Source organism: Pleurodeles waltl, chromosome 8 (assembly GCF_031143425.1).
Source record: "Pleurodeles waltl isolate 20211129_DDA chromosome 8, aPleWal1.hap1.20221129, whole genome shotgun sequence".
Taxonomy (NCBI): domain Eukaryota; kingdom Metazoa; phylum Chordata; class Amphibia; order Caudata; family Salamandridae; genus Pleurodeles; species Pleurodeles waltl.
The window spans coordinates 345811497-345828230 of NC_090447.1; the positions used below are offsets into that span (position 1 = coordinate 345811497).

Genomic DNA, 16734 nt, shown 5'->3' on the forward strand with positions numbered 1-16734 from the left:
GCAGACAGTGTGGCAAGAGGTATTAATTTTTCTGTTATCTACATAGATATTCTTGGCTATGTATAGTGGACTTTAAGCCAGAAGTGTAGTACTTAATAATACTTTTGATGGAGAGCATTTCTTAGGCCCGGAAGTAGACAAGCAATTAGAAAAAATAAAAAAGACACAGCAAAATCGATGTGTGCCTTGCAAATGTCCTCACAAAAACAGCAACCCCTTCACTGTTACCAAAGGAGAGTGGCCTCAAAGATTACCAACACAGAGACCCCCCTTCATATCAAAAACATCAATACCACCAACAAGCTGGTCAGAGGTACTATAGTGGTGGATACAAATCTAGAAGAAAGAGCAGAGGCACACCCTCAAAGGGAGCCTCAACTACCAAACAATGGGTCCCCAACACTTCCCCCTACCACAAATCACCTGGTGGGTGGGGAATGCTGCAACAGTTCTATCAGTTGTGGCCAGAGATAACATCGTATCATTGGGTGTTAGATATCATAAGTCAGGGATATCGCCTCGAGTTAAATCCACAATAACCAAATATCCCACCAAAGAGGCACATGCTAAATCCACAGCATCTACATCTGCTAAAGGAAGAAGTAAATGCCTTGCTACAAAAAGGGGCAATACAACCTGTCCTATTCAAACATCACAGCAAGGGAGTATACTCCCTATATTTTTTAACACCCAAACATTATATCTAAACGCTTTTACATGGTTACTCTTGAAGATGTAATACCATTACTTCAAGAAGACAACTTCATGACTGCACTAAGTCTGTAGGACACACATTTCCATATCCAAATCCATCTGCTACATTGCAAATATCTCCAGTTTGGGGTAAGTGGACATCACTGTCAATTCAAAGTACTACCATTAAGGGTAACAACAGCCTACACAAATGGCTGATCAGGAGTTCCAGAAAACAAAAATGTCTACAAGACACTGAAGCCTCAATCAGTCTTTTACACGTATTGGGGTTTACAATTATTGTCACCAAATCCTATTTACAGCCTGTCCAGATACACCCTTATCTTGAAGCCATTCCAAATTTCACAGCGAAAGCATGCCCAAGTCCACAGAGGTTCTTAATCTGCAGAACCAACTGGCTCTTTTTCAGCCACATTGTCGCATAACAGTCAATACAGTGTTGTGATTTCTAGGTATTAAGGCTTCTTGCATAGTGATAGTTCCACATGCAAGACTACATATGAGACCTCTACAGGAGTGCTTGGCATTTCAGTAGTGACAAGCGGCGGCAACATGGAGGGTCTAGTGTTGGTTTCACCCAAGGTCCATCAGGCATTTCAGTGGTGGTACTCACAGAACACACAAGTGGGGAGAGCCTTCAGGGACCCAATCCTGTAAGTAACAGTCACAAATGATGCATTACCCATGGTTTGGGGGTGCTCATATGGAAGACATTGTGGTACAGAAACATTGGTCTCCACAGCAACAAACATTGCACATCGATAGGCTAGAGATGTTAGCTATTCAAAAGGCTCTCAAAGTGTTCCTATCCAACATATCAGAGATATATGTGAGAAACGTTCTACATTCAGAAACACGTAAGGACCCATTCACTGCAACAGCCTCAACTAGCACAAGTCATATGGAAATAGGCCAAACAACACACAGTCCACCTTCTAGCATACTACATACCAGAAGTGGACAACTCACTGGCAGACCTGCTAAGCAGAACGCAACAACAAGCACACAGGTGGGAAATCCACACTCAAACCCTACAATCATACTTTCAATGGTGGGGAACACCACCAATAAATCTATTCGCCACCGTAGAAAACTCCAAATTCCAAAACTGCGTATCCAGGCACCCACACCCACAATCGAAGGGTAATACACTATAGATAAACTGGTCAGGAATATTTGTGTATGCTTTTCCGCTTCTCCCACTTATTCCTTAAGTGATCAGGAAACTCCGGCATACTTCACTAACTATGATACCATAGCTCAAACAAGGGCACGTCAACCTTGGTACACAGCTCTACTAGAACTTTCCCTAGTACCTCATGATAAGCTACCCAGCATTTCAGTTCTTCTCACTCACAGTGGGGGCAAAGTGAAACACCCCAATACTCAACAACTCAGTCTTGCAATCTAGCTTCTGAGGTCATAGATTTGGGTATCTAGATTTACCTGAGGAATTAGGAACATTCTACAGGAAGCCAGAAGACCAACTACAACTGGGTGTTATGTAGCAAAATGGAAATGGTCTACTGTGCTGCAAACAGCATAAAGCCATCCTCACCAACTGAACAACAACTTGTATGTTACTTGTTACATTTACAAAAAGCACATTTAGCATACACATCTATATGATTGCATTTAGCAGCATTCACAGCTTACCTAGAAAACAGAAAGCATCAGTCTCTTTTTCGTATACCTGTCATAAAAAGCATTTGTGTAGGGATTTAAGAGTTATTTCGCCACGTACACCCCCGTAGCATCGTGGGTCCTGAACATTATGTTAACAAGACTAATGTCTGCACCTTTTGAACCAATACAATAATGCAAAAATACTGTTCTTAAAATGTAAAGTGGCCTTCCTCGTGACCATTACATCACTGCGAACAGTCATTAAAATACATTCACTCACTATTGAGGAACCTTACTTTCAAGTATTTCAAGACAAAGTTTGCCTATGCACAAACCTAAAGTTTCTGCCAAAGGATGTATTGCCTTTCTGTTTAAATCAAACACTGGATGTACCTGTTTTCTTTCCAAAACCAGCAACAGTTGCAGAAAGAGCATTACATACTCTGGATGTAAAACATGCCTTTATGTACTAGTGGAAAGAACCAAAACATTCACGAAAACATACAACTATTTGTTGCATTTTCTAACCCACGGAGAGGCAATCCAATCTCAAAAGCAAGAATCACTAGATTAGATAATAAAATATGTACAGATTTGCTACATTAAAGCAAAACAAACACTACCTACAATGCCAAGACCACATTCAATATGGAACAAGCATTTGCAATGCAACGGGTCTCGCGTTTGCTCATGTTAGAGCTGATAGCGTTGTAAACTCCTAACCCGACTTTTCACCTATCGGCAAAAGTGCATTTATGTACCTAACCGAAAAAGTGCAATTAACTGTGTAAAACACTCGACTTCTGCCAAGCGAAATCGCGCTAGGAAAATAGAGAAAAAGTAGTCCATGAGCCGGACAGAAAACAGCGAGCCTCGCATGTTTTCTGTACTTGGTTGATGCGTTCGAGGAGGGCTAGCCATCGGAAAAGGCATGACGTATGCATGCCTTCGACTAATGAAAGCAAGCAGATTTTAATAGGCAAGCCCACGAACCAATGAAAAACTCCGAGCCCTTTTCCAATACCTAAAGCATCTAGCTGCGATACGCATGCGCAGGCAACGCAGGCTCGACCCTAAAAAGGAAGTATCAGTGGCACTTGTAGGAAATATCCTAACAGACATTTGTAAAGTGGTAACATGGACAAACCCACACACTTTTACTAAACACTAGTGTGTACATGTGCAAGCCAGACAACAGGGTGTGGTAGAACAAATAGTTCACATGTTATTTCAATCAAGTGCACCATCTGATGCCTAAGCCAGGAGAGAAGTACTGCTTTACAGTCTATGCATATTGTGTATCTGCAGCCAACACATGTTACAAATGGAGTATGTTACCCTATAAGCAACTATTCGAAGTCTGTAGTGCTGCAGATTAGCATGCACCATCATGCCTCCCTGTCCGGTATTAGATGGTGACATAAATACACAGGACTTTTACAATGTTCAACACCAAACCCTAACTTATCAGACTATATCCTCACTTCCTGTATGGCGGGAAGAAAACATTATGTTCTAACAAAGGAGTCATTGAACAATCACAATACCTCGAGAAGGAGGAGATACAATGCACAACGCTGACCATAAAACTTCTTAGAGAAAGACAACATGCAGAGTCTGGGCCCAGCACTAGAAAGTAGGAGTATGCACAGCATGTGAATCTGCAGCACTACAAGCTAAGATTAGATGCTTACAGGGTAAGTAATATACTCCTTACAGAGCATGATTTTCTCATCTTCTTGGTTTATAGGTTTGTTGTAAGATGGGGCAATGTCCTTCCTCCTTGCCTTTCTTTGTGGATCCTCCATCTAGATTACTAGTTAATCTATATTAAATAAATTATGAAAAAAAACAGTCCACTCTGAAGTCACAGATTTCTTGTAAACTAGACCTCGGGCCAGTGCTATATGCTTCCTTTGTTTTAAACTGTCAAACAGCTTTGGTAGCCCTCCCAGCTTTGTCAGCAATTTGTTAGCATTCAGCCTGAGCCATTTTTGTTGCTGGTAGAGTACAAGTGACTGCACCACTGTACTGATGTAAGTTACTTGAACACCTTTCATGCATCTGAAATCATCATAGTAAATTTAAAGTTCAGGATAACAAATCATCTTACTGCCACCTTGTGCAATTTGCCAGGTGCTGTATTTGTTTTTGCTTAGAGGAGATGCAAAGACCCTACCTAACAATAGTAATATAATTTGAAAATGACAGAGCTTCATGAAAAATCCTAACGTCTCCAGTCAACTGGAGCTTCAAATTGCTGAATCAGATTTCACAGTAGATTTAAACAGTTGTGTTCTTGATTGATTTCCAGAAAGAATTTTATTTTAAATATAGAGATCTTTTTGTCTAGTAAACTGAGTGGATATTTGAGTAGGATCTGAATCACATACTGCAGCTTTCTATACTGTTGTTTTAGTGACCTAGTTGTGAATGAATATATTAGCTTGTAACTTCAGTAGATTTGAATGAATATATTAATGTGTACCGTCAGTAGATGTAGCCCTCTTGTCCTTGAGTTTCATTGTCTGTGGTAGTATTCTAGCATTATGATTTTCGTAATTTTCTAGTAGTTGGCAAAAAACAGCATGCTGTTTTCATCCTGGTGTGGTTTACTTAGCTATTTGTGGAGGGACGAGCACACCGTTAAGAGTTTCTTGGTTTGTTGCATGTTTTGGAATTCTTGTTGATTGGTAGCCTTTTTCGACAATAGACTAGTGAAATGGCCACCACTATACAAGAAGCAGGTCCTTTTACAAAACACATATTGTTTTTGTACTGTACTTTGAAAGTTTAAGCATGTAAAAATGTCTAATATAAATAGGAAGTGTTTGATTGTCTTAGAAAAATATTAACAAAAAGAACAATGACATTGTGAGCTTCCAGTGGCTTTGATCCTTAAACGTACTTGATATACCAGTACAATGCCACCAGTCTACTCTAAAGAGTCTGGTCGGTACAACATATAAAACTCTTACTTTGTACTTTTAAAGCAGTTGCTCTTTTGTTTTTACTGAGAAGAGAGGTATGTGGACATGCTGTACAGTACAGAGCTGCCAGTCACTGATTTTAGATCATCATCCCCATGCTTTCAAAGTGCAATATAGAAACCTTAAACGTTTTTTAACTTGTTATGCCTGTTTGTGTGTCACTGTTAGTTTGAGCAAGGATTGCTGTTCCAGAATATACATTTGAAGATTGCATATAGACATGGAAGCATTGTAGTAGTATGAACTTTTGTTATTGTTCTTTCTCTTTTCAGTTTTTGATCAATTAGATCTTGTTACATATGAAGAAGTAGTAAAACTACCAGCTTTCAAAAGGAAAACACTAGTGTTACTAGGTGAATATAAATTCATATTTGGCATATGAAGATCATTCGGGTGTCCTGAATCTTTCAAACTAACATTGTTACTTTTGCTGTTCTGTTTAAACTAGGTGCACATGGTGTTGGTAGAAGACACATAAAGAACACACTCATAACAAAACATCCAGACAGATTTGCGTACCCAATCCCACGTGAGTAGTTATTGTGCTTTGTGTTCGTTTTTATACACATTTTCACAGCAAAATGACCATACAACTTGAATTACTTCCTTATTGAGTTGATGTAAATTTTTCATTATATTATTTGAATAATGTTCACACGTGTTAACCATTTTTCTTCCACTGGCCCATACAAGGGTACTGTCTTTAAACTACTACAACATCTCGGCCAACAATGCAGTTACCTTGTCTGTTTTCCTCAAGCAATCTGGTTTGTCTATCATCCTGCCGCCCTCTTATCTGACTATGGATCCTCTCCTTTTTATCATGTGTCTTTTGTAAGCCATCTACTGGGACCTAGAATAACTTACTCTGAAACCCATATGTTCTTGCAGAGCTCTCCCAACTCCAGTAAGTATACTTGTTATGCATTTCTCAGTTGAAATCTCCTTTTCAAAAAGCACTCCAGATGGGACGTTGTGTAGACTCTCTCCCCAATGGTTTTGCCCATTTCAGTGGCCCCAAGTCTTAGAATTGTTCTTCGCATTACCACTCTCACGTAGGTGCACGACTTTCAGTGGACTTTGGTTAACTCCATCAACCATGTTGACAGCCACAGAAATGCTGCGCCCAAGTTTTCTATTTTGTCTTCCTCCCACTGCGACCTCTGCTTGGTAACATATTTATTTCCAGGAAGGTTGTACCTCATTGCAAATTAAAACATGTGTATATAGGAATCCACCTATCTATGTCTTCATCAGTATCTGTTTGAGACTGTTTTGTGTGCTTTTACTTCTTCCTATATTATCCTATATTTTCTTTTAATAAGTGTCCATGTTATCTGTCTTTATCTCTGCTCAAGCTGTCTTCTTCATGTTACTTTCCTGGTCCCACTTCCATTTCATTTCATAGTTAAACATCATTTATACCTGTATTTCATGCACAAAGTGCTGCCCCCCCACCCCAGCCCCTCAAAATGTATGTATGCATGACACATTTTTTAGTGTAAATCTAGATGTAAAGTAGTGGAGGGCTGTACAGGGTGTAAACCTAGTTAAAAGTAGTGGAGCACTGTATCGGGTCCAGAGCAAAGTCATTGTGCGTTGGAGGGGTACCTTGTTTCTAATACCAAAAACAATCTTTTAATGCCTCATGATGTGGTGTCTTCAGCTCTTTCATGAATTGGAACAGCATTGTGGCAGGCCTGATGGATATCGGCATGTAGTTTCAGATCCAGGGTGAACAGATGTAGAAGCCATATTGCCTTGCTTTTTCTTTTCTGATGGATATTTCTACCTTTATATGTCTCACCTTTTAAAGATAGCCAAGCCCCAGACTGAATCTGAAAACTTTACAATGGCTCTCCTGTGCCAGTAGTTAGCACTGGCTCCACCCCTGCGCCAGAAACGGCGCAAGGGTGGTGTTGGAGCCATGATATAATTTTTCCACACCCATTGATTTGGATCTAAAGCTACTTTCTATCATTTTTTCCTGTTTTTCCAAATCAAAATGTCAAGCCTTTGCTGCTTTTGCCATGGGCAGATGTCCACCACTATAAGATCTGCCTCTTATGCTTGAGGCCAAAGCACAGCTTTATCGTCTGAGAAATGCAGTCTGATGCATACCAAGTTTATCAAGGAGAGAGAGTTACTCTGGTCATGGCACCATGGTGGTGATTTTCAGGAATGCAGTAAACCCCATTGGGATATCTACTAGTCTTATGTGGCCGTTTGGGCTGTCGATTTGTGATACCACTGGCACGTTTGTACCATTTGAATTCACAGTGCTCCTTCAGGGCACAACACCTATGTTGGATGGAGCTGCACCAGCAATGAGTCCCTTGACCTTGGCCTCTGCACTGGTTCCACCAAAGCAAAAACCAGAGCCATCCCATTCCATCACATTGCAGACCCCAGGAAAAGCTCCCATAGGCCAAGGCTATCCTGGTTGAGACCTAGGAGGCAGGCACAGGGCAGAATACCCTCCTAGGCCTACACCATATGAACACATTGGCAAACTATTGATGACATCTTTGTGTTAGATCCAAACCATATTCAAATGCCAGAGATTATACGTCTTGACATTTATCACAGGAGGGAGACAACCTATTTGCTGCTGGTGCACCTTTGAATACAACAGAATACATGGCACTACACCAGTGGCCTTAGTAATAACCCAGAGAGATCATCCCTCAAGGCTGGCACTTTTGAGGTAGTTTCCTTCCATGCAGTGCTGACAAAGGCAGTGGAGGTTTTAGAACAACCTCTACTTACTGTGGAGGCCAGATACAATATTCGATACAGACTGTCTCCAGTGGAGCCTGCAGCTGTCATCCTTCGCCTGAAAGTATGATAGTGCAGTCTTCTTCCAGCAGCAAACAGAATCCTGGAGCTTTTCCCATTGCTCCCCAGATAGGGTGTCCAAGAAATTAGAGACTACCAGGAAAAATGTATTTTCTGCAGGAAGTTTAGCCATATGGGTCATAAATGCTGCATGTCTGCTGCCTAGATATAACCACATATAATCTGAAATGACAATCATGCTGTTACCTAGTCTTCCTGTCATTTAAAGGAACTTTTTGCTGAAGTGGTGAGGGATGGCCAAGATGCCTCTAGGTAAATCATCAGAGCAGGCCGGGACACAGTTGACTAGGTGACCAGGGCTATGGACTTGTCTGTAGCCCTCCTAAGGAAGGAAGCACACATGGCCGAGGTCCATCGGTTCTCTGGAGACATACAGACTAGTCTTAAGACATTACCAGTGTGGCTCCTCGCAGGGCATTTATGCAAAATCATGAGGGCTTGAATGGCAGTTATAAAATGGCATTTTGAGAAGAATTGTTCCACTTTATTTGGTAGAGAGACCTGACACCAGGGTGTCTCAGTTGTCTTGGTGATGTGTTCCTTGAAAGTGAGAGCGGTTTCCAGGATGAGTTCAAGAAACTTAGCATTGGGTGAAAGTTGGGATTTGAATTTGTCCATTTCATTGAGCCTGGTGTGGAGTAGTTGTTGCTTGTTCTAGACGAACAGTAGGAATTCTTTCTTGGTTGGCTTAAGCTTCTAATTGGGACTGGGAATCCATTTGTTCATTGAATAATTGATTGATTGCATTGCACTTTACTGTGGTGCTGTGAGATAAGATGGTTAAACAGGTGGTTGATGCACAGCTTGATTGTTTGGAGTGTGTTCTGCTTTGTTGTCAGCTTCATAGTACTTGGCTATAGCTAATGTGATGCATAGCTCATGACGGTTTTTGTTTTTCTTCCATCTTCTTCCTTGTCTGCAAATGGAGTACTTCCTGTTGGCATAGACTTTGAAGTACAAGGGTACTGACGGTTTGACATTGCACATTTGTCGTTTAGTTCGAGTGCAGGTGTTGCCCCTCCTTTTTCTGTGTCCCTTGCTCTTTCTTCACTCTTTTGGCCTTCCTTAACAGTCCTTAGCTTTTCTGCCTGCTGCATTCTCCTGTCCTCAATCCTTTCCCCTCCCACCTTCTCCTTCTCCCTCTCAGGCATACTTACTGGCAGCCATAGAACAGACCTTCCATTGCACAGGTACCTCCTGGACTTACCTTTGCCTGGTCCTCTGACCACGCAAAGGCCTTTTTGGATATCGCTTCAGTGAATGTGAGGCTCTCCACTGTGGCTCTCTTATGCAGCTCGCTCACTCATGCGTCACACTCTTGTCTGGCCTTTTTCATTCTGTTTTGTTTTTATCTCTGTTTGCCTTGTTTGGTGCTCTGTCTTTGCCCTCTTTCTGGTCTTGACTGTTTGCCTTGTGTATTCCACTGATAGCAACATCTAGTTGCAGATTCCTTACCTTAGAATTTCTCCCAGGCGTCAGTCTGGATCTGGAGATTTTTCTCGAGCAGTACCCCTGTGCGCCATTAGATGGCAGCCAGGCATCCCTCCACCAAAATGGTATACGCCTGTCGGACGAAATTTGTGGCGTGTTGCACAGACAAGTCTGTTGACCCCCTCTCTGCGGTTCTCTTGTTTATACTTTCATTGGTCCAGGAGGGCCCTGCTTTGGGCAAGGTTATTTGTCTGCAGTCTCTGCTTTCTTACGGCTGCCTGATCAGCCTTATTTGTTTAACTCTCCTATTATACATAGGTTCCTTAAAGGCCTCACTCATATGTTTCCTCCTTCCCCATTCATTGTGCCCCAATGGGATTTGAATCTGGTTCTGACATTCCTCAAGTGCGCTCCTTTGGCGCCTCTCCACAATTGTCCTCTCAGGCTTCTCACTTTGAAAACAGTCTTCCTTTTGACCATTATATCTGCCCACAGGGTGAGTGAGCTTCAGGTATTGTCATCTAAACCACCACATCTTTCCATCTGTCCTGACAAAGTGGTGCTTCGCACACAGGCTTACTTTCTTCCGAAAGTGGTTACGCCCTTCAATGTAGGCCAATCCATCACCTTGCCTACTTTTTTACACAACTCTATATCCTTCTAAAGAAGAGGAGAGACTCCACCTCCTGGACCCCAAAAGAGCGTTAGTGTTCTACCCTGATTGTACCAAAGAGTTCTGGGTGGATGATCAACTCTTTGTTGGTTATGTGGGTGCAAAGAAAGGTCGTGCAGAAGAGAACCATCTCCAATTGGTTCGTACTCTGCATTAAAATGTGCTACACATTGGATATGAAGTACCACCTGAGGGCCTGCATGCTCATTCTACCAGAGCTAAATTGGTAACCACTTTGTTAGCATGCATAGTTCTGGTCGTGGACATCTGTCAGGTGACAACGTGGGCATCTCTGCAAACGTTTACCTAACACTACTGCCTGGGCAATCTGGTCCATAGGGACAGGCAGGACTTTTGGTGTGATCTTAGTTTGCAGACCCTTCTCGGGGATACACTGCTTGGGTATCTATTCTAAGGTAAGGAATCTGCAACTAGATGTCTCTATCAGATGGGCACATGACTTACCTTTGACAGTGCCTTGTCTGGTTGAGACAATATCTACTTGTAGATTCTTTAATGACCCACCCATCATCCCCGCCCTGCAAACTGATTTCTAGAAACAGGGACTCCTCTTTCAGGGCCCTAGTTTTGATGCACCAGTAGTCAGTAGTCAGTGTTCTTCATGCACTTCTGGTGTGGAAAGTAGTGAAAACTAAACTCACTTCCGTGTACCGGGGTGGCACCTATATATGACCCGCGATGTCAAATCTGGCGTGGACGACACCGACGACTGATGTGGAGCCGATCGCTGCCACCAAACGACATGCAGGGGTCCTAATTGAGAAAAATCTCCAGATCGAGACGGAGGCCTGGGAGAAATTCAAAGGTAAGGAATCTACAACTTAATATTGTCTCTACCGGATAAGGCATTACCAAAGTTAAGTAACTTATCTCTCTGATTTTATTCTGTCTTGCTGCTTTTGTGCCTTTATTGTCATTTGTTTTACTCTTATTGTGCCCTTTTTTTTTTTTTTTTTTTTTTTTTGCTCCTCGTCACCCTTCTCTCTGCCAACTCACATTTCTCACTCTCATCTTTCTTGCTTTTAACTCTTGTTGTTCTCTCTTTTTTCTTATCTCTCTTCTTAAGCTCTTGTTGCTGTTCTCGCACTTTCTGCCACTCTTTTGTGCCCATTTTACTCTTTTCTGCCCATTTTACTCTTTTCCTCCTTTTTCTGTTCTGTGTTCACTTTCTCTTCTCCTTTTTGCCTCCCCTCGAGCTCCATGCCTTTCCTGCCTGCTGTGCTCTCCTCCTTCCTATGCCCCAGCCCTACCACTGCCCCACACACCACTCTCTCCCCCCTCCCTGGACCTATGGAATGGCGGTTGTAGCAGACGTGTGTCTCAAGTGTGCCACTACCGTGCTAAAGTCATGCTAGAGGCAAGCCCGTCTGTGCCTGCCCAGTGCCAGGAACCCTGGTCCTGGTTTCAAGCCAAACCACACCTCTGAAACAGCCCTCATTTCTACAACAGATGACATCGACATGATCATGGACATAGGAGGCAACAACAGCCCTCATCCTACTGGACCTCTGTTCTGCTTTCAACACTGTAACCGGCCCTATTCTCAACACTGGCATCTAAGGACCTACACTTCACTGGATATACTCCTTCCTGAATGGCTGTACCTAGTCTGTCACTATGGCCCCTTACTGTTCAGATGTCATCAACCTCAACTGTGGAGTGCCACAAAGATCTTCCTTTAGCCCGACCCTCTTCAACACTTACATTCATTTTTTTTCTTAAATGTATTTTAGTGTTTCATCTTTGTTGTGCAGGAGGTAAAACTTATGTCAGAATCATCTGGTTTCACTAGAAAAATAAAACACTACTATATTTTGTTGAATACAGATAATATTCAGGGTATCACTAGCTATTAAACATTACTTTCAGAGCATGTATCATCATCTACAAAGGTTTACAACTCTCATCTCTATTCCATTGCTCCAGTCCCCCATATGCCCCGTGCCAATGTTGTTACCCTCTTTTGAGTACTTCCCAGTCTAGATTGTGCGTTAATGAGCCTTACTGTTTTAATTCAACTAACAACCACATGCGAATCGTGGTGCCTGTTCTGTAAAATATCCACATAGTTCAAACAGAATTGGGGTGGACAAGTGGGGGTATTAGCTCATCGCCACAATCCGTGTCTCCAGTAAGACTCTCTTCAAAACTGACATTATCCCACTCACCAGTGTCGTCAAGGCCCATGGTATCAACATCCTATCCTTTCAGTCGACACACAGCTGATACGCTAAAAATGCTTAACACCTGAATCAGATTCTCTGCCTGCATGACAGAATTTGCTGACTAAATGAAAACCAGCTGTCTCAAACTGAACATTGAGAAGATAGAAGTCTTGATTTTTAGCAGGGAATTATCACCACTACACTCAATCTGGTGGACTGCAGAACCTGGCCCCACCCCCTCCACTTATGCCAAGAATATTGCTATGATTATTAACAACCATTCCCACCTAAGTCAGTGATGTAACAGCCTCCTGCTTCCACACTCTGAAAGTACTGAAGAATATTTTCGAATGACTCCCCACCAAAATTTGCAGCACCCAAGCCCTCTTCATGAGCAAGCTAGACTACGGGAACACCTTCTGTACTGGAATCGGCAGGCAACTCCAAACCATACAAATCTCAGCAGTCAGGAACACACTAAACCTACCACATCACACACCCATCATCCTGCACCTGAGGGAACTCCACTGGCTTCCATACACAAACAAGCTCTTTTCAAACTCCTATTGCATACCCTCAAAGCCATACACAACACAGACCCAGCCTTCCTCAACAACTGCATCACATTATACAAACCCTCCAGACACCTCCGTCCAGCCAGACTCCTACTTGCACACATTGATCCAGATTCAGCGGCCAGGCCTTCTCCTACATTGCCTCTAAAGCCTGGAACAAGCTGTTACACATCCAAGCCATATCTTTCATTCTAGAACTCTGCAAGATGCTTAAAAGTGACTTTTCAAATAGGTCTCACCAGCCTAGCCCTACCCCTGACCAGGTTTATCCCGACTTAAGCACTAGGATACCCTCCCAGGTGATAGAGCGCTCTACAAATTCACATAACATAGGTGTTCACTTGGTTTTCAAGAAATGCATTGATGTTTAGAAGGGTATTGAAGTCAGACATGAAGCTGTTAGGGCAAGAGATTAGTTCTAGCTCTAGGATGTATAAGGAGAAGTCTTTGTAGACTATGACGATTGATTCTCTTGTGAGTTGACGTCTATGTATTGGTTGGACTTTGAGCAGTGTGATGTGGTTTTTGATTTGATTGGTCCAGTGTTAGGGGTATTATAGCCTTGTAGTATGGGGTTGGTGAGTGTTAGGAATTGGGTACATACTGTGGGTGAGAGTGGACCCCTACCAATGTAAAAGTCACAATCTGGTTAGACAACTACACAGTTTCAAGAGATTCTTTGATTATCCTATTAGTCGTGGCAAGCAGTCTGCAGAGACATCTGTGTTAAGTGCAAGCAGTACCACAATTTTGAATTATAGAACACACTATGATAACCTTTTCAAACCAATTGAAAATAAAGAAATTAAGAATTTCATAACCGCTGAGGTTTCTTTGTGGATGTGATGTATTTGCTGCTTTGCCATTGCCCAAGATTTTACCTTTAGACTTCTTCGTTCTTTTGGTTCTCAGAATCCTGCTATGGGCTGTTTCCATTGATCAGCTTGATGGTGACAAGTTGTGACAGTTTTTTCTCTTGTTGCCTGGGAGCGATTTAAAGATCTTCCTCAACATCTTCAGGGCGCGGAAGCAGAATGCAGTGACGATGTTGACTCGTACTGTCATGTCCAATATGCTGTCAGTGATTATTTTTTTATTCTAGCAACTATTCCTATCCCCTTCTCAAATGGTGAATCCCTGTTAAGTGGCTGGTAGTTAACACCACCCTGTTCTTCCTGGGCTTAGAGGGAGGACATTGTCTTCTGAGCAGGAGTCTTTAACTTTTTTCAGTCGATGTGTTTTGGCCTCTGAATGAAGATGAGTAGCCAAACTGGTTTAAAGCCACTTTTGTCTTGGGCAGCTCAAAGGACATTTTTACAAAATTACTTTCTACTGCTATCCGAATCTAATTTCACCATTAAATCAGATTTGGAAAATGTATTGTATTATATAACAAGCTGGAAATAAATTAAATAGTAATTTCTTCGTTGGGAAGGTAATTGCCCCTCCATGTGTTATTATAGAGCATTTAAACTCAAGCCCAACCAGAACACAGTGATGCATCTACAGCCACATATTTTTGTCATAGAGGTGGGTGGCACATGCAGCCCATGTATAACTTTTAATTTAATTTATATGCCATCCATTCTCCACCATCTCCTATGGCATTTCAGGAAAGTTAAACAAAACAATTGGTTGAGATTAATTTTACCAAGGAGTACCACAGTGCTCAGTCCTAATACCAGAAAAAAGGGCCCAGAAAAAGTAAACTCTGACCAAGCACAAAAGTACCAGAGCTCAGTCCTAATACCAGGAAAAAAAAAAGTCCAGAAAAAGTACTTTCGCCATCACAAAAGGCAAATTTGCTACAGTGATGTTGTGAAGTGTGGCGTGTGTTGATTTGAGACATGCTGTGCAACATCGACAGGGTAACCGAGTACTGATTTGAGCCGAAAAAACTTCATAAACCAGCACCAGCGGAAAAGCTTTGTTTTTCAGAAAACAACCATTTGCTCTGCCTTTTATAGTGCTTTGGGTCCATCTACAGCCAAAACAGTATAATAGCAGCCAACCTAATATTAGGTGCCTCCACGCAGAAAAACAAAACATAGAAGCAAAGTCTTGTAAATTGCGAATCATACTGAGGCAAATACCCTAGAGTCTAAACCACATAACAAAAATGGTATTAAAACTATATTCCTTCTGACAAAGATTAGTTGCCACTACAACGCTGAGGTACACTAAATGGTCATAACATGATTTGCCTCTCTTCTAGTGACTTGCATGAATTGTGACACCATGTTACCAGATACGCTCTGCAGCTCTTTCCATTTTCAAAAAGCTTAGCTCATTGACCTATGGAATGGCGTTTGAGCCTTAACTGAGATCGCTGTTGTGCTGGAACACATGGTCAGGATGTGATCTTACCGACAGTGGGGTCTTCCAGGAGCAGCATTGTTGGCAGTCGCACTCAGGTCTGTGGTTCTTATATTAGAGTTAGAATTCTAGACACGGTTAAGTATCTCACAAAAATTGGAGCCATTCTATCTATCGGTTTGCTGCAGAGTCGGAGGCTAATCACTGCCAAGACCAGTTCCCTCTCTTTTTTATTTGAACGGTTTCCTCCTGCAGACGTGGACTGACTAAGTTAAAACACTGACTAACCTTAGGGCAGAAAATGTTATCTTGACCTCCTCGGATTCATGGTGGCTTGTCATTATGCAGGAGGACACCACAGCCAGGAGAATCAAAGTCCAAACCAGGACTTCAGGTAGTCTCCTGATCTCATGTCTCTCTGTAATAGTAGCTTGAAGTACCAGCTACTCGGCAGAAGCCCTGCATTGTAACGTGTATGATAAGCAAGGCAGCACAGAGCCTTTTTTAAGACTGATAATCATGCTTGCCGATTTCAAAAAGAGATTGGGTTACTCAGGGGAACCTGTCATTGATGTGAGACACTGAAAGTATATGGGTAATATGTTGTAATCATAGTTAGGCTGTTATGAATGGCAACCCTGGCGGAATGTTTCATTGACTGCTCTGCAAGCTGAACAAGATCTGTACAAAAGTTACTGTGAAAGGCAAGTTTTTCCTGACAGGTGACTTGAAAGGAGGGGTTACTGCACAGAATATGTGCTACTAAATGCAATTTTTGGAACACACATTCAAGAATGCTAATAGAGAAATAAAGAGGAACATGAACACTAGCTGGTCAAGTCAAGTGTTTGAGGTTAAGTGGTTATTGATCAGATAAGGAGAGTTACAGAATGGTCTTAAAAATAGGTACTCACATTTTCCCAGGGGCCACACAGTATGGTCTGTGATGTGACCGATGGCTGCACTGATGCCAGCGGGGTAGAGGTGTGTGTGTGTGTGTGTGTGTGGGGGGAGGGGTTAGTGGTGGTAATGTGGATATTGGGGGAGTGAAGCACATACATCTAGGGCCTTATTTATGAGCCCCTGCGCCACTGGAGCGTCACTTCTAGCGAAGCTCTTGTGGGGCTGTGCCCTGCTCAATATCTACAAGGTGGCTTTAAGCCACTTTGTGACGTAACGAGGCCTTGTAAATATGGGCCGCCCCAAGCAGTTTTCTTCAGCAAATGGGCATGCAATGGGTGTTCCTGTGGGAGTACCCACACAACAGCCATAGCTTTTTGATGCTACCCCAGATTTACAAGAAATCGTAAACCTGAGGCAGCACCAAAAACTAATGCCACCCCAGGGATGGCACTAGAGTGGCG

General features: G+C 42.3%; 1 protein-coding gene across 3 annotated transcripts in view; it reads left to right on the forward strand.

Moving 5' to 3' along the window:
* CASK (calcium/calmodulin dependent serine protein kinase) overlaps window positions 1–16734 on the forward strand; it is a 1258500-nt gene that overhangs the window by 1138665 nt on the left and 103101 nt on the right. For all 3 annotated transcript variants that reach the window (XM_069204206.1, XM_069204204.1, XM_069204205.1), the window contains 2 exons: window positions 5603–5683; window positions 5779–5859. In XM_069204206.1, the coding sequence (XP_069060307.1) occupies window positions 5603–5683; window positions 5779–5859 (162 nt within the window). The remainder of the gene's footprint in view (window positions 1–5602; window positions 5684–5778; window positions 5860–16734) is intronic.